General features: G+C 40.1%; 1 protein-coding gene across 1 annotated transcript; it reads left to right on the plus strand.

Moving 5' to 3' along the window:
- Positions 1 to 12,786: 12,786 nt before the first annotated feature.
- LOC104299271 (parvalbumin, thymic) lies at positions 12,787 to 18,431 on the plus strand. Its single transcript, XM_009899426.2, is given in 7 exon segments — positions 12,787 to 12,891; positions 12,893 to 12,938; positions 12,940 to 12,974; positions 14,763 to 14,830; positions 15,605 to 15,737; positions 16,136 to 16,245; positions 18,108 to 18,431. Coding segments are annotated over 7 exon segments (447 nt in total). The 5' UTR covers positions 12,787 to 12,862; the 3' UTR covers positions 18,134 to 18,431.
- The last annotated feature ends 444 nt before the right edge of the window (positions 18,432 to 18,875 follow it).

Consider the following 18,875-nt stretch of genomic DNA (forward strand, 5'->3'; position numbering starts at 1 on the left):
AACATAAAGAGGACTCAGCAAGCCATCCCCTGTCTCACATGTACAAAGCTTTGATCTCTCCATCTCTGCCACCATGGCTGCAGCAGAGCCATACTGCAAAGTGCCATTCAAGAGGCAGATCACCTGCCTTTCACTGTAGTCTGAAAATCAGCTTCTGTTTGAAGAACTCATATAAATACCACCATGAAGGAAAGACAACTAGACCTCAGGGATCACAAGGAAAAGCTCTCCCTGAACGATTTTGGTAGCTTTCTTTTATTTCTCCTATAAAAGCAGGTGAGGCAATGTATGCTTTATTCACATAATCATGTCAATGTGCATCACATGCAACATGTGCTACCTGTGTTGATGATGGCTGGGCAAGATTAGGTATCTGTATTTATTTATATTGTGCTTCATCTTGGAACAGGTGGTCTCCCTGATTTCTTGGCATCACCAGCATGTGAGAGGCCCATTCTTGCATGCTTTGACGTCTGTGGCAGCTATAGTTGTGTGACTTATCCCTGGGTAATGCCAACTAAATCAAAATTATGTTTATGCATAAGAACTGCTTTATTTTTCAAGCATCCAGCTTTTGTACAGGCAGCTCAAAAATGCTCTCCCTTCTTTTCTCCTTAATACCTTGTCAGAATTTGATTAGTACATTATCCCTTCTATTCTTCCACAACCAGCCTTTAGGCAACAGAATTCATTCTTCTTTCCCATCCTATTCTTATGACATTTCCTCTTAGACAAGTTGTGCCCTATCCACACAAAGACTGATGGTCAAGTGGGTACAGGATTTAATGAGTCCACACACAGTAGCCACACCCTTTGCAAAGACTAGATCCATGGTTGTTGACTGTTAGAAAGTGTAATGGATAAATAACAATCTGCTGCCATTGCTCTGTATCACCCTCCAGGAGCATCACAACATCAGAGCCATTAAAAAGCCTCTGGTGGCACGGTGCACACTGGCCCTCATGAGACAGCTCTGAGTCACTGCTGAATGCTCTAACTCTCCTAGAAGAGACAGTATTTATCCTTCTGCTTCAGTTTTAGTTAGACCAGTCAATTTGCCCTACTTGGTCCCTCTACTGCTCCAACCAATGCTTATCCAACATACAGCATTCCTTTGACCAGTGTAAGAGAATACACCACAGCTGATGGCTACAACAGCATAGCTCCTGTATATACCTCATACAAAAGCAAAGCGCTGTGCATCTGCTACAAAAAGCTAGAAGACCTCAATTCCCACTCTGCTGCTTCAGTCACTTGGGAATAAGGCATGAAACTTCAAATGCCATTCAGAGATTGTGTAGACACATTATCTTATCCATGATGGTCTGCCATTTGTTCAGTTACCCCTTTGCCAATCAAAATAATTGCAGTGATTAATAAATTCCAGCAGTTTTTATAAGGCCTGCTGCACATTCAAGGCACAGTAGAGAAAGAGATGCTCACTTTCTAATTCTTGTTGCAGGTTTGTGAGGTCTAAAAGCCAGCCATTAATAGCTAGTTTTAATTACAGTTAGCCTCCAGATCTTCACCTCCCAAAGATAAATCTGCAATGTGCTTGTATGTTTCTGCCTTATTTAAAAGGCACATGGAGAAAAAATGTAAGTGCAGATCTGCTGATGGATTGATTCAGCAACAGTCAAAATCTGCATGAGCTTTACTCAGTTTCACACTGGTGTAGTTTGTACCACTACTTAAAACATCCCCTACTCCCAAGACTACCTGGCTTGCTTACATATTTACTCTTGCACTGCTCCAAATCCCACCACACCACCTACCTCCCAGAGTATGGGTTTTGAAAAAACAAACCTGCAAACCCAGCCTCACTCTAGAATGGAACCCTTCCCTTTTTCTTTCACACAAATACTGTTATTCTGGTTTATGAAAGTTGCAGTGGGGCAGCTATCTAATAATAGAAAGCTTTACAATTTTACTTAAAAAAAAAAAATAAGGTAAACCAAATTATTCTCTGATTATTCTCCTGCTGCTGGAGGGTTGTTTTAAAAGTAAGAGATATTTTTGAATGTAATTTCCTTGTAACATGAAAGACTTTCTTATTACATGAGGCTTTTCTAGTACATAGTTGGTAGAAAGTCACATTAGGTTTTCAGGCTGAAAGATGCCTGAAGAACAAAATCATTACCATAAGCATTTACTTTTATGATCATTGTTGAGCTGTAATGACAAATACATCAGAGTGCCAGTAGAAGAGCAATGACTGGCCCTTTCTTTAAAAAAGGATGCACCTTGCCCCATCTTCTGGACAAAAAGTGCCTGAACGGGATGGAGATTCGCAGCCAGGTCACTCCAAGCAGTCATATGCTAAAGTACCAGTGATGACGAGCTTGGCATATACAGTTTGTGACAAGATGTTAACAGATTTTACATCTAATCCTAGCTCCAGCATGGATTTGGAAAACAGTACTCTGCTGCAGCACCACACAACAATCACTTTTGCCACAGTCTTGACCACAGCTTCTTGTTGGTCACCACTTACAAGGGTCACATTAGTACAGAGAAGTTAGTGAAGATGGAGGGTTAATGTAGCCCAGTGTCAGCATGTCACTTCTTAGCTTCAGTAAGCTAGGGATCTTGTGTCTGCACTGAAGAATGATTCATTTTAAAAGAATGTAGGTATCAAAATGCAGGCACTTCTCCAGCTACATACAAGTTAGACTATCTGTTTCTTGCTGATACAAATTTTCACACGCTAGGGGGGAAAAGTGCTGGTTTCATGCATCACTTTGCACTGGAGTGTGTCCAGTTGCTTTACTTATCATTATGCAACTTAACCCTGGGCAATTCAACACCCAAAGACAAAATTAGAAATACATAAATATATTTGCACTGTTTCTTTGCTCTCCATAACAATATTTGTTTCACTCCCCAACCCAAGATGAACTGTACAGCACGAAACGAAGCACAGGGAAAACACCAACCACATTATTTTTCTGAATTTTGTATTTTGCCATTGATTATTGTCTGGCAGAGAAGATCAGGTGGGACTATTTCAGTTTAAAATAAAATGACCATCTTGATAACTGGAAAAATTCATACATGGACAAAATCTCTCATCAAGCAGCCCTAAATCAGGAAACACTTCAACTGACTTACAATATAAGCTTTGTCAGTCTAGTGATAAGCAAGGACTCAGGACTAATGTAAGCCAAATTCTGTTTTACCAAAGTGAAGAACTTACAGAAAAGCTGAGGGGGGGTGGGGAAAGCTGGTCTTACTTAAGTACTTTTTTTTTCCATCTCCAAAATTACTTAATAGTAACTGGAAAGTTCAAACAACACCCTTTTAAGTTACAAAAGAGATTAGCCATGTTTTACATACAGAGAAACAACATCTGAAATGACATATAGGAACATGTATGTAACACAAGAATCTATTCAACATATACTAAGGCAGTATCACAGTTTGCCCTTTTGGCTTTGACTGTCCATTAGGGACAAAGTCTGTCACTTAAGTGCACACATGGCAGACTGCACGGGGAGATGCCGACACAAAGCACACCATAAATAATAACTGTCCAGGGGCACATGGAGGCTTAACATAAGAACTAGAATTCAGATATCCCATTCTGGGACTTGTGTATATCTCTCTGATTAGCACAAATTATTTAAATGCAGAGACAAAAGTTACCTGGTGGCAGAAGAGTAAACAGGAGTGGAGTCCAGTCCAGTCCCTGCTATTGATCCCTAACAGAGTCATCCCTACTTAAATGTTCTTCTTTTGACTGGAAAGTAAATTTAAGAATAAAGCTCTCATTCTGAAGAATATGACTGATGATAATCACATCACTTCAACAAAACCTCCATCTGCTTGTTGACAGAGTCCACAAAGTAGGTTTTACTAGCAATACCACAATGGCTTTAACCACAATGAGGTACAAGGTGAAAAATTGATAGAGCCTTCTAAAAACAAGGACATTTAATTTGAAATTAAAAGTAGTAGAGAAATATAGAAAGATTCAATTCATACTAATGATAGCTTCTGTAGCGATCAGATCCACCTCATTAAGGAGCTTCCCAATGCTAATTATATCATCATTTTAATGGGAAACATTTGTCTTATTGCAGTCCAGATTCTGTTGGCACTGAAGTCAATGGGAATTCTGCCACTGACTTCACTGGAAAGGGGAAGTCTCTGTATAGTAAGCATTTATAAATATCATATGTTTGTCTCTATAATTTATAAGTGATTGCTCTACTTGGAAAACTGAATCTTACTTTAGTCCCTGTAAAAAGCCATGGGACTTCCTTCTTTTGGACCACTGTAGACTGTGGTCCAAACGTTCATTTCATTCTGCAATGTCATCTGTTCCCTAGCCAATCCAGAAATGACAGTAGTGCTCTAGTAGTGCATAGAGAGCTATGTCCAGCTCTCATCAGCCAGAGCCACTCTCACTGTATTATCAGTTGCTAAAAAGTGCAATTCTATGAGCATCCCCTTCTTACAAAGCTTTAAATACAAAAAAAAAATCATAAAGAAAAGTCTGACAGAGTTACTGCATATATAGAACCTACCTTCCCATGCACAGGGGAAAGCCTTTTCTGACTGCTACTGACTTCAAAAGATCATTTCTTTCCAAGTTGTTCAGCAGGGAGGATTTAAACACAATACTAAGTTAAGAGGCCACAATCCCAGTGTTGAGAAAATCAAAAGTTTTGTAAGAATAAAAAGCAAAGGAAAATAATATCAATAGATGCCATCCTTATTAATGGCCTATTAGGCACTTTACCCTTAATCAGAACAAATGAAGAGATTGGTTCCACAGTCTGTATTCATTAGTTTGGGGCCTTGTTAAATTCCCACTCACTCCTTACCAGAGCTCTATTTACAAATTTGCCAAGACTCCTGTTTCCTGTAACTTCACAGCTGCAGAATTTACCATCCAATTCACCACTGAGCAAATGTTGCCTGCAGAAATGTCAGATGATGCAAACCATCTCAGAAAGATCTGGAAAGTGCTCAGCATTCCTCAGAACAGAAATAGCTGTTACCACCAGGGAAAGATTCCTGTCACATATGATTCAAAGAAATGGACCCAAGGACATTAATTGCCTATATTTAAGAGTCGACACAATGCAGACGGTGCTTACGTTTGTTTGGGTAGCAGGTCTGTGTTTCAGTGTTAAGGAGTCATTGTGCCCAAGTTTTTCACCATACCAGCAGCTTCTACTATGATATTTACAGAAGGGTTTTGAAAACTCAGCAGGCAGTATGTGGCTGTTCCAAAAACCTAACTCTAGTAGTCTAATGTTATCAGCTATGAGAAAAAGGCAAAACCACGTTGGTTTTGCCCACATCATGCAGGAGACACACCGTTAGCTCTGTTGCAGGGGTGTGCTCTAGGCATCATCAGAAAATATGCTCCTTCTCCCTAGCTCATCCAGATTGCATTTTTTTCACCTGCACAAAAGGAAAGGAAACGTCATGCTGCATTTTCATCATCACTACAGGGAAAAGAGACAAAGTCCTTGAGAGTTCAAAAACTTAGGCAATTAGAGAAAATATCTTCCATCTACCTACCTCAAACCCATTCCTCTTTCCCCAAACAAGCACAACTTGATAAAATTTGAAACCCATATGTGGGATGTAATCATCAGGAGAAGCTAGAGAATTTGGATTCCAGTGACTCTTTTGGGTATTGAGGCAGAGTGTATCACCCAAACCCAGAACTCAGTGTTTTTGTTAAATATAGCCCTAAACTCTCACTATGCTTCAAAGTATGTGTCAGCTTTATCTGCATTGACCAGTCTGTAATTCTACACTCTGTCAGGGATCCCTAAAAACAGCCTTCACACAAACTAAGTCTGTTTAGCTTGCAGAGAAAACCCTGAGGCTGGAGTGAAATTCATGTTCTTTTTCAATTCTGTACTGTTGCTTCTGCAACAAGACCACACCATCGGCACTGTGAGCAGCAACAGCAGCCAGATAGTTCTCACTACAGTGTGATCCAGCTTTGCTCAGTGTAAGCACAGTGGGAGTAAGAGAAATGATCCTTAGAAACTAGGAAAAAACAAACAAGCAAGCAAACAAACTAACAAAAAACATGTAAGGATCCTGGAAAGATTTCTGCTTTTCACTTCCAATTTCAGTGGAGAGAATTTCCCACCAACAAGAGAGATTCATTAAGCTTCTTTTATTTTTTACTTAAGTAATTGGTATTAATAGATTGAACTAAATACCAGGGGGGGGGGGGGGGGGGAGGGGAAGGAAAAAAGAGGGGGGTAAAAGGAAAAAAAAGAATCTTCAAGACACCATTCTTTAATTCTAAGGTTTCTAATATTGATGCCATTATCTTTTAAGTTGAAGTCCTCTGCCGTAATCAGGTAAACAAGTCTGTTAGTCATTAAGGCTGCATGGTTCTCTTAAGAATGGTGCTAAAGCCATCAAGGGGATTTTGGGTCAGCTGAGACACAGGATATCTGATCCAGCAGATCCTGACGGGAATTTCCTTAGTAGCTGAAACAGTAGAGGACAAGATGAATTATGAAATTCATCAGACAACTTAAAATGGTCCTAAATTGAATGGTGGAGTTAAGCACAATCATTTGCTTTTGCTAGGCTGGAGTGCAAGGAAACAAAGATCATTTTGAAAACTATTGAGTCAGATTAATTTGATTCTAAATGGAGTCAGCAATAATTGTTTTATGTTAAGCCATTTCCACCCTAACACTTCAAAATAATCAGGAAAGAGACAGAGAAATAGTATTTTCATCACTTTAATTGCCAACATTTCTCATCTCTAATTCTATGCTTTTTTAATCTCCTCCATCTGCTCTACATGTTTCAGCATTCCCTGGACACAGACAGACAGTTTAGTAACTATATTAACTCGGTTCTGAGTTTCTTACATCAAGCCCATGTCATTACAAGCAAGTAGGTTAGGATATTTAGTCTGCTTGTAGCAGGGCTGTAAAACTGTTGAAGCAGCTGTCCTCCAGTCTCCTGCTTGCACTCTGAAGTGCACACTCTAGGCTGAGTTTAAGCACACAAACTGCTGCTCTAATTCAACGAGGTTTACAAACAAGAAGAAGCTCAAGCTCTCCTCAGCTAGATGTAATGAGACAGTATCTCCAAACACATTTTGCTCTTCTGAGAAAGCTGAATTTCAGGCTGTTTTTCTCCCTAGAGGCACACTGCACAGCTGAGCTAGGCTGTGTAATGATGGCTTCTGTGCTGCCCAGAGCCAGCTGCAATCTCCACAAGCTGCTGTTGCCTCTAACTGGGCTTACTGGAGAAGCTGACATAACAAGGGCCAAAGCACCATGGCCTCATCCCAGAGTCAGCACTCAAAATCACAACTCTCAAGCAATATCCCTACAAAGGAGTGCAGTCTCTGGGAGGTTTATGGATGCCTCCCTCCATAGAATAGCATAGAAGCAGCTGTGGAAAGGCAATTACAGCATTTTAACCTGTGAAGAACATGCTTCTGTTTTCCATTTTACTGGCTGGGTTTGTTTCTCTAATAGCTGTCATGCTATTTTTGCCATTGTTGTTGTTTACACCATTTTCCTTGGAAAACTCTAGGGGATTGCAGACCTACTGGCAGAACTAGGGCACCATGATACAGTGAAAGTGATGCCTGATTATCAGATTATGTTTTTCATACTTCAGGGTTTAAAATTGGGTGAAATCCGATTCCACACATCCAAAGGAAATCCTCCTTTTGGAAGGCAACGTGCTGGCCTTATCAGCAGAAGCTGAGTTCCAATGTTTGTTTCGGTAGCTAAAGGCTCTACATACACCTAGCATCTAAACAGAGGTGTATTCTGCAAACAAAGGTGAGTGTAGAAGATACTCAGGCAAATACACCAGGTCACCCCTGAGTAGGAAGTCACACTCCCTCAGATCCATCACTCCTCAGAAAGCTCCTTAGACTACCTCTGTCAAAATGGAACAGACTGACAAAGATTAAGCTGATCATTTCAGCTGCCTGCATTCATAAAGGCACTGACACAGGTGCTTATAGAAATTTTAATGTAAGAGTGGTGGCCTTATATTCCAACTTCATCAAGGCTTAGAACAAGCTTCAAACATTATTCAGTGCATGCTTCTAGGAGTTTTGCAATACCAACATATTTAATAGAAAAATATGCTTGATTATCCAAATATCCAGGACCATTAAACCATGTCTAACTTGGTACTTTTCTCCAATGCATGACTCCAATTCTCCTACTAGTTCTAATAATGCATACACTTTAATTCCTCTGCCAAAAAAATCCCCATCATTCATAACCAGAAGCATTCATAATTCAAATTACTGTCTCTGCTGTTGATGGCACCATCAATTACAAGGTGATGTGATGGGGAAGGGCTTCTGCACTGATTAGCATGCATTTTTCAACACGGCTGTTAAGTAAAGTTTTATATAGCTGTAACTTTCAGGAAATAGCTGGGATTTGGTACTCTGAAATCACCTTCCTGTGGTATTCTGAGATAAGAGCTCTGGAGCTGCACATTTCATATGATAATCAAATTTCAGTAACATCACATTGTGCACAGAAGTAATTCCAGCAAAAATTTTATGTGCCAAATTTTTCCCAGAACCACTGCTTGTACAGCTCAGCTCAGCACTCTGTAGGGCATAGAATACATTTGTAAAATGGTCATACTTTTTGAATTCAGCAAAGCACTAAACCACACACTGCACAACACCTGCTTCCATCCACCTCTACTCAGAAAAGGACAAGCCAATATGGAGAATTCAGGAATCAGCAAGATACTTTCTGTTCTCACCTTCAGGGTTTGCAAATCCAGAGGTTGCTGTACTTGTAATCATTTAAATGAAATTAGTCAAATCCTTCAAAGATTGTAAAATTGGTTCAAGAATCTCAAGAATTTTGCTCAGATATTTGCTGCCTATGCATTACAATGCAGTTCTGCAAGTTGTCTCGGAGAGTAAGAGATGCAGTCAAGCATCTCCCCATTTACCAAAGGCAGGCCTCCTCTTGTGCAAGAGAGAGCTCATGCTTGATTTCTGAACACTTCACAGACACCTTCTGCTACAGCAGCTAACCTGTCACAGCCAGGCTTGGAGTTCTATTAAGGAGACAAGCCTGCTGCCCTAGCCTTTTTTATTCATGAAGTTTCTAGTTTAGTAAAATTCCTTTTTAAATGTGCCCTTCTAGCAACGTGCAATCGGTGCTATAATTCAGTTCAGATGAAGGCCCTCATGGCTGAAGGGAAGTTGTTACATGAATTTATCACTAGAATACTTTTTTTTTTTTTTTTTTCATTTAGAGCAACAGATTTGAAGTGATTTACTTGACTGCAGCAATTTGCTAATAGGACCCATAGTGAATACAATGTAGCTTGCCCATAAATTAATAAGAACCCACATTCTATGATGTCCTGCCTGTGTTGTTCGATACTACACAATACAACTTGAAATCACCGGGCTATCTGGACACTGGTATTGCTCAGGAGCTACAGCACAAATGCAGCACTCTATGGGAAGAACAATGCCTGCTTCTGTCTTTTCATCCCACTGATCCTTTAAATATTTGACCAGCGGAATCACTTTATTGATGTACAATTTGATTAAACCAGGCTTAGCTCTCAAATGCTGAATGAATTCTTGTTTGTAAAGACTTTAATGCTTTCATATCTGATGCTATTATGCCTCTAGTAGCAATGTCCATATTAATTCAGTTTACTTTTCTACAGTCTTCATTCTAATTGTCGTCAGTGTTGTTGGCAATGTCTGATGGCAAATGAAGGAATGCTTTTGAGTTCCTGAGTCCAAGTGTGTGCCCAGGAGATATGAACTCCATATTTGGACAACACCCAAACACCCCTTATCATGCACTGGTTTCTACAGAAAAGAAGCCCAAGCACACAGGTTGGACTGGAGCAGTGACAGGTTTTGACCTTTTCCTGATCTCAGCAAATGGAGGAGCAGGGACTTATGTCACACCTCATGGAGCAGCTATAAATCAGATTGGTATGGGCTTTGTGCACAGGAAAAACATCTCTAAGCGTCAGTTTTATACCTGTTAGCATTTGGGAGATTTGAAACACATATATGCTTGAAATATACAGAGATCCCTGACAAGAGACTCTGACAGCAAAATGGAAGGCGCTGCTTTATGCAGCAATTTCAGTACCAGATTGGTACACTCACTAATAATGGCCCAACTCTTATTCCATGCTCTGCAAATTCATAACTGCAAGGATTGTTTCTGTTTACAGTGGGATCCAGTGCTTAAAAGGTGTGATAAGGACTATACAGGAATCTACAGATAGGCTCAAAACCATCTGAGTTCATGTCAAACATACCTGTACCTGACAATCTGAAAGGGGTATCTTCTTACTTTTAAATACTTCTCCAGTTCCTCTCCTTGCCAAGCTGGATGGCATCTGGAAAGTTACTAACAGTATTTAAGAAAGTAAAACTGACCAGACAGATGTTTTTGCAATCTCTAATGTAGAGCTTGAAAATAAAATGGTTGTTGGAGGCTGGTTGTAAATAGAGTTACATGATCCTTGCACATTTCATCCAGTGCATGTGTTCTGGATCTCTGCTGCCTCCAATCTCACTGCAAAAGTGATTCCAAAACTTGCTGGAGTCTGAAAGCAGCTCAACAGACCAGAGCCATAAATCATTTGGCATCTGTGCTTTATCCTTAAAATTTCAGAGAACAAAAGGAATCAGCTTATGAAAGCCTCTTAGAAAACAAATCACATTTTTAAAGACTGCATCCTTATGTTATTCACACACAAAAGTTCAAACTATGGCAACAGTCCACAGGCATTAAGGGAAATAACAGCAATCAATGCTATTTTTAAAGGGAAGAGTGGGGGCGAGGGGTTAACATATGTGGAATTAGCTCTGGGCAAAATGAGAAGCCATTGCATCTAAAATCAAATGCATTCTCTGAAACAGACACCAGAGACCAAATTCCCATGCAGACTCCTGCAGTCCAAGAGTTTCAGCAGAATTTGGCCTTCCTCTTAACTTAGCTTCATTAGGTCATATCATGCCATCAGTTTTTATGTTGGACGCCCTACTTACTTCACATCAGTTGTTGGCACTATGTAGGCAATTTTCCGAATTGGAGGGGGAGAAGGGGGTGGTGTGTGCACAGGAGAGAGGCTTGCTTTTTTTTCCCCTCATGTAAAATAAAAGTAGTTTCTTAGCAGAGTTTGAGGGGGTAAAGTGATATTTGTATCCCTTCTACCAGATGTCACCAGTGGCAACAAGAGCTAGTATTAAATATCTATCCATCACATTCTTCGTGACATTTTTCAGCGTCAGCTGGTCAACAACCCATTCAGAAAACTGGGAAAGCTGAAATCTTCCACAGCCATTCTTAACCAGTGCTTCTCCTCCTCACAAAAATTATCTGGGTCTGAAACTTTTTTAGGGAGGGGAGAAATGCAGAATTTGTAAAAAAAAAAACCAGAAAGAAACACCTTGTAGAATTATTTTTCTTACATTTACACACAGCAAGTGGAATAAAGCCCCCCTCCACACCCAGTGTCTCTTGCAATCGTCTTTTGCTTCTTTTTCATCAGCTGTTATCAATGTTGGATGCACTAAGGTCTCATAGGTACCCCATTTGCCACTTTTTGCGCCTCACACTATGATTCGTTAGTGGTTGGCCTCAGTGCTCGGCTAGGTTTGTCCTCCATCTTAGAGGAAAATGCTTTGGGAAAAAGGTGCCCTGATACTCTCTCTGAAATTAAGGCAGTCTCTGCACTGCCACTTCTTACTGTGCCACCACCTCAAGCTGTGATGCCAATTGCACTGTCATCCCTTGATCCCTGGCCATAATATTATCTTGTGTGAAATCCGTATCACTTGTCTTTCGCTGTTTGGCTGCCTCTATCCCTCAGTGAGATCCAAGCTGGCAGGCTCCTCACCCAGTGAAGCTGCATTGTTCATGAAAGAAAGTTGGAAAGATCAAATTGTTTCTACACTAAAAAAAAATTATTTTTTTTTAAAGAGAGAGAGAGAGCAAGTAACTAGGCAAAGGAAGGCTTGGAGAAAGTGCTGGCCAAAAAATGTTAACAAATAATCACTTATCAGGGATCATAAGTGATCATAAGATCACTGACAAGTGCAAAGACACTCTTCACATGTTGTTCTGTGCAGTGATGCTGCTATCAAAATGTTTCTCTCTATTCTGAAAGCAAAGATCTTTCATGTAGGGCTCAGGGGCTTTTGTCTCCGAGACAGCTGGGTAGATCACAACCTCTTTGCTTCGTAAATACGAGACTAAAGAGGATGTCAGAACCTTGCAGAATTGCATGATTTTCTCTGGAAACATACCAGATGAAATACCCTCCCCCAGCCAACTGTTCCCATGGACTGACATAATATTATTTTACCTTCTGTGGCAACAAATTCACTGGGAAGGTTTTTTTTTCAAAACAAGAGAGCAGATATTCTAGGAGACAACACCACTATTATTTTCCCTAAAGGGTTTGCTATGCAAACAGTGTCTGAACAGGATAATGTTTTTGGGTGTTGTTTTGTGCTCTGATGATTAAACTCTCTCTCATGTAGCATCTACAGATAAGGTAACAAGCTATCACATTTAAACACTCATTTAAGGCACCTCTTCAGAAGTTAGTAGCGCTTCATTTCATCTGACTCCTCGGATCAAGCATATCAGATAGTGGGTTGGTTTTTTTTCCTCCTCTACATCAAATTGGGAAGTTGGTCTTTTCTGCTTAAATCAGAAGAAATTTGACTCTGTCCTTTTCACCTATCTGGACACTTATCTTGTTTCGTTTGCAAATATCATATGTATTCTCTTGAGATAAAAATAGTGCAAGATGATTAGTTAGGCAAGTTCATTTGACACCATTCCCTCTTCGTGACGCTGAAATCTAAAATCTGTATATGGTATACAACTTAAAGTATATATATGCAAGCTCAGCTCTGCTGGAGACACACAGCAAGTACGTTCCTCCTAACCAGATTGCTTCCACGTCCAGGCAAGAAGACCACAAAGGTAAGCTGATTAGATCCTCTGCTTTCAGGAAGAAGAAACACAAAAGCAGAAGGCTCCATAAATGGAAAGTGCCTATGCAATTAAAATACCTATTCTTATATCAGCTTCCAATATGTCATATCTTTACAAGCTAACAGAGTAGAATCAGCATCCAGCTCACAGGATGGAGTAAGATGGGAAGGATGCCCCTTGTAAAAAATGCTGTAATGTTTTGGTTTTTCCTTTAACACTTCTCCAGTTTCAATCCTGTTAGCAGTGACAATTAGGTGAATGGCAGAGCTCCAAATTATCTTGCCTAATGCTAAGAGGGGGAAGTGTTTTGCACAAGAATACACCGGGACAAAATAATTGCTAGCAAAACAGAAGTACCTTACCTGCCTTAGCTGAAGAAATACCCATTGCCATCAGCGTGATTTAGTCCCATTGTCTTCTTACACCTTCTGAGATACTCAGAAAGAGACTGAAATGACTGACAATTTCTTGTGCTGCAACCCAACAGGCACAAGTGGCAGCCACTTCATATTGTAGGCAAAGGTTAAAGCTGTGTGTAGATGTCAAACTAGTGCACAAACTGTAAATGGTTACCAGCATAGGTTTCCTTCTCATGAATGTTCCTTTCCATGCTTAGATAGGAAGAATGATGCTGTTGGAAGATCTGTTAGGGATTTATGAAAAGATATTTCTGTTCTATTGTGTTAAAAAACCAAACTTTTCAATGCCTTAGTTGCCCTTCCTTCATTAAGATCAAGTTACTTCACAGTAATATTGCAAGTTTTAAGTTGTAACCAGCCTGCACTGGTGTATGCAGTTTACCAACCTATAAATGCATTGATGCTGTGTCCACACTAAGAAATTGACTAGAAACTCAGGCCTTGTTGTATTTTCTTAAGCTATAGATATATATTACATTGGCAAACCATTGCAGCTGTTTGTGACTGAATGGGACAATGTGTATTTTGTCAAATGCTGCTGTTAGAAAGAAAATGTCTCCTCCACCCTCCTAGGAATTAAAATTAAGTCTCAATATCTCTGTTTTCAGCAGATGAATATACTGAGATGCCAACATCTAGAACACAGCCTGGTTTATTATAACCTGCATGGAATCTTAAAAAAAACACCCAAAACCCACAACATAAATAAAAAATTATTTTTGTTGTAAAGCTATCATGAACTGCAGTATGTAATGATGCAGCAGCCCAGCAAGCCAAATGTGTAGTGTCGTTAACATTTACAGTTCTATGACCATTCAAGACTTACTTTCCAAATCTAGATTTGCTTGAAAAGAGCAAAATCATTACTTATTCTGCACTATTATTTTCATTATTTTAAGATTTCTGCATTTATTGATAATACTGGGGTGGTGGTGGTGTATTTCACTTACACTTATTCCAAATCTAGTTCCAGGGGCCGTAGGGGACCTTATCTTTTCTGTATGCTGGGAACACATGCCAATTTGAACTGCGTAATAATCTACCTCCAGGGAAACCCACACAGAAGCCATGAAGTTTTGTGGTGCTAGACAACTTTGACTGGATCTCCCAGTTGCAGTACAAGCATCATATCTTCCTGAAGCCCCACACTCCCCACATGCAGAATTCCTCCCTCATTACCCAGCTTTAAGTGGAAGCACCTGCTGCAGACATCTGTTACAGAGTGCGCCGCTTACAATTAGATGAATAATGTCTCCCCTGTCATATACTGTCACAGCAGTGACTTCAAATAGAGCCATGAAAGAGGTAGAGAAGTCATTTTAATGACTAAGTAGCTCACATTTAATTTATTTTACAGTTCAACAATGGCCATCACTGACATCCTTTCTGCTAAAGATATCGAATCTGCTCTCTCCAGCTGCCAGGGTAAGGAATGGTCTCTCTGCAGCCAGAAGATGCATATCATTTTTATGTCTTAAGATGACATGCCTATCATTTTCCCTTTAGATTCCTTCCCTCTGAGATCTCTACTACATTACAGTATAGCCCCTTGAATTCAGAAAGCCTCACAAGTGCTTATTTGGTGGATAACATTCCCCAAAAGACAGAGTACCAATTAAAGGGCCCCAAGTTTCGGTTAGGGCTGGCTTAACTCTGAGAGTTTTAAAACCTATTCAAGACTTGCATGCAAATAGTTAGCCTTTTCCTTCGAAATGGCAAAAAAGCTTCAAGTTGCACAGTGTCACTTGTGAAGCAATTACCAGTCTCAGTCATCTTAAGAGTTCCTCAGCAAGATCAAGCCAACTTTCCAAATGCTCAAAGAGCTAGTTTGGCTGCTTTCTACCAAATTCTTCAGCAAAGTAAGGAGTAAGTGAAAAAGAAGTATGAATTATAGGAGTTGGTCTGTAAGCCACCCTCTAAATAATTATTAATTGCATGTGACAGGTTGCATAAATCCTGATTTAACAGGATGTGCATTGTAGCAGAAAACTTCAAACTGGCTGGTAGGATAAATGTCCACAGGCAGAGAGTGATTCAAAAGGGAAAAGATCCACTGTGTCTTCTTTTTTTCACTACACCAGGGAAGAAGAGAAAAAGGAGCAGGCTGATGCTTAAGACAAGACATACATAATCGTAAGGAATATAAAAAGTAGTAGCAGCTTCAAGGGAAAATATTTAAACAAGTTCTGTTTCTTCCAGCTGATGATTCCTTCAACTGCAAGTCTTTCTTCTCCATGGTTGGTTTATCCAGCAAAACTCCTGATCAGATAAAGAAAGTTTTTGGAATTCTTGATCGGGACAAGAGTGGTTTCATTGAAGAAGAAGAGCTCCAGTAAGTACTGCTCAGCTGCTGGATTTCTTTAAACAATGTAAACCTTTCAACTGTTTAGTGTGCTAGAAGAAACTTGCTGCTACTTTAAAAATAAAACACAGTTACTTGGCTTTCCTTGAATCTGCGTGGATTTCCTCAGATAATAACAATATTCAAGAGGGGATTGGACGTGGCACTTGGTGCCATGGTCTAGTCATGAGGTCTGTGGTGACAGGTTGGACTCAGTGATCTTTGCGGTCTCTTCCAACCTTAGTGGTACTGTGATACAGTGATACTGTAACAGACATTACCTTATGGGGGTTTGGCATGGATTTAAGAAAAACAGAAGTACCAATATGCCAAGGTAACTTCAGAGCATAAAACTCAAGCACAGTACCCTATACCCTGTTCTATTTCAGGCTGTTTCTGAAGAATTTCTCTTCAAATGCCAGAGTTCTCACCTCCACAGAGACCAAGGCTTTTATGGCTGCAGGTGATTCTGATGGTGATGGCAAAATTGGAGTGGAAGGTAAGACTTGTGGAAACATCATAAGATTTGCATTTACAAACGCATGCATTTAGGGCTACATTTAAACTGTGGCATGAAGAATACATCCAAGTACTTTAGCCTGGTACTTCCTGCTACAATTTTTCTTCTAGTGAGTACTTTTCTTTTCATAGCTTTATTCCCATTTGAACTTTGTTGCAGCAATTAGATATTTGTGCCCAATACAGATCCTGTTCTTCCAATCAATATTAGCAGCTTTGGGTTTGGGTTTTGTCTTATGTCTGATCCATAGACTCAGTGAGCCAGAACTTTGGAACATCACAGGATCACAGGATCACAGGATGTTAGGGGTTGGAAGGGACTTTTGGAGATCTTCAGGTCCAAACTCCCTGCCAGAGCAGGACCAAATAGAATAGAATAGAATAGAATAGAATAGAATAGAATAGAATAGAAGTAGAATACCTTCAAGATCATAGCGTCCAACCTATCACCCAAGACCATCTAATCAACTAAACCATGGTACTAAGTGCACCATCCAGTCTCCTCCTAAACACCTCCAGTAATGGTGACTCCACCTCCCTGGGCAGTCCATTCCAGTGGCCAGTCACTCCTTCTGTGAAGAATTTCTTTCTAACATCCAGCCTAAACCTCCTCTGGCACAGCTTGAGACTGCATCCTCTTGTTCTGGTGCTGGTTGCCTGGGAGAAGAGACCAACTCCCACCTGGCTACAACCTCCCTTCAGGTAGTTGATCAGGTAGCATAGATCACACCAGAATGCATCCAGATGGGTCTTAAAAGTCTCCAGAGGAGACTCAACAACCTCTCTGGGGAGCTTGTTCCAGTGCTCGGTGACCTCTACAGCAAACAAGTTCTTCCTTATGTTGAGGTGGAACTTCCTGAGCCCCTATGCATTCCCTGAATTTGCATTTTGATGGTGGATGCTCTGTGCTTCTGGCCACACCACACTTTCATTTGTTTCTTCATCTACCACTATCAAACACTGGCCAATACAAGTGAGTAGTTAACTCAGTGAGGTAAATTAAGACTGGTATTGTTTTTCGAAGCTAGAACTGCTGAAGTGCAGCACAGAATTTTGTGCTGGAGAATTATCTGCTAAATGCAAATTTCACTGAGCTGCCCTTCTGTGAGAACCTAAGTCAAATTTCTCAAGAAAATCTCACAGGGATGATGTGAACTGGGTAGAATTGTGCTTTTAGAAATTGCAGTAAAGAAAAATAGGACATTATGCATCATGTATTAGAGATGAAGTCACTGAAAACAAGGCTGTCTCAGCTGAACTAGGACAGGTGGCAATAACTCTAACCGACACACGTGCTAATCTTAGCCAGAGTTTGGGAGGAGAGAGAGATACACTGTTGGAGGAATTTGCTTTAGCAGCAGCTTTTGCAGCTTCTGTTTAGGAGCCCCAAATAGGGCATTATATTATGCAGATCTTAGCCCTTAACTATTGAATCTCCCATTCTAAAATTACATCACAGCTGATATTCTCTTCTTTTCCCTACCAAACCTTAAAATGCCTCATATTGAAAGCTACAGGCTCAACCTAGATTCACATTCTCTGCTTCCTTGGCTACTCTCACAGTTTGTGATGGGTTAAAGATAGTTTAACTTTTATCTTAGGATTCCCCACAGATACGAATTTACAGACACACTCCTCCTCTCTGCACTCACTCTTTTTAAGGAGCGAAAAATCTGCTAACGCCCCCAGAATCTCAGTTTAGCAGTAGCTTGTGCAGTGTTATAATAACTTTGGGAGCCCTCCATGGCTAAGAATTTAAGTAATTTTTATCTTTGCTAAAGATATTAAAACTCACTTTCATCTAGCTTCATTCCCTGCCTTTCTCCTTTTCTTCCCTGACAGAATTCCAGTCTCTGGTGAAGGCATAAACGGCACTAGACCAAAGGCAACCTTGGACTGACTCTTCCAATTACCTCGTCCAGCAAGCACTCCGCACTCAGCATGTGTTTGTACCTTTTGATATTGTTTCAGGCATTAACAGTTCCCCAGACATCAAGTTCACACAGCAGATTGCTGAGAAATCTTGCAATGCACAGACATTTTGGTCACTTGGTATTGTTACATTTCCATTGTAAAGAAGGCACTTTGTGATTTTCAACCACTCATAATGGTGAAATTGTGGCTGGAAGAGGGGAGAAAAAAAGATTAAAGAAACAAAAATATCCAACCAACCAACCAACCAACAACAAACAACCTGGGGGGAAAAAAGCTCCTTTTTAATTTTTTCTTAGGTTTCCACCCTCATACTTGACCATGCTGACTCACCAGACACAACTCTGATGATCATAAACAATGATGTCTTTTAAGGTTCAATTGTACCGATTTCACTGAATTTTATTTCTGCTTAATGGTCTGATCCTTGAGGAAAAGTAATGCTAACAAGATAGCTAAACATGATTTATATTGCATCCCAGCCCTGAGACTATGAGAAAAAAAATGTCAGAGGATTTGACACATAGCTCAGAGCCTGGCATACGTTTGTGGGTAATTTTACAAAATGAAGTACCAGGCTACAGCATGTATCATCAGAAAGTGTTTATGGCCTAAGATGTAACTCTCCCTCAAGAAGATTTATCTTCCATGAAATCTAAGGCAGCTGTGAGATAAAGG

This window comes from Dryobates pubescens, chromosome 4 (assembly GCF_014839835.1).
Source record: "Dryobates pubescens isolate bDryPub1 chromosome 4, bDryPub1.pri, whole genome shotgun sequence".
NCBI classification, from domain to species: Eukaryota; Metazoa; Chordata; class Aves; order Piciformes; family Picidae; genus Dryobates; species Dryobates pubescens.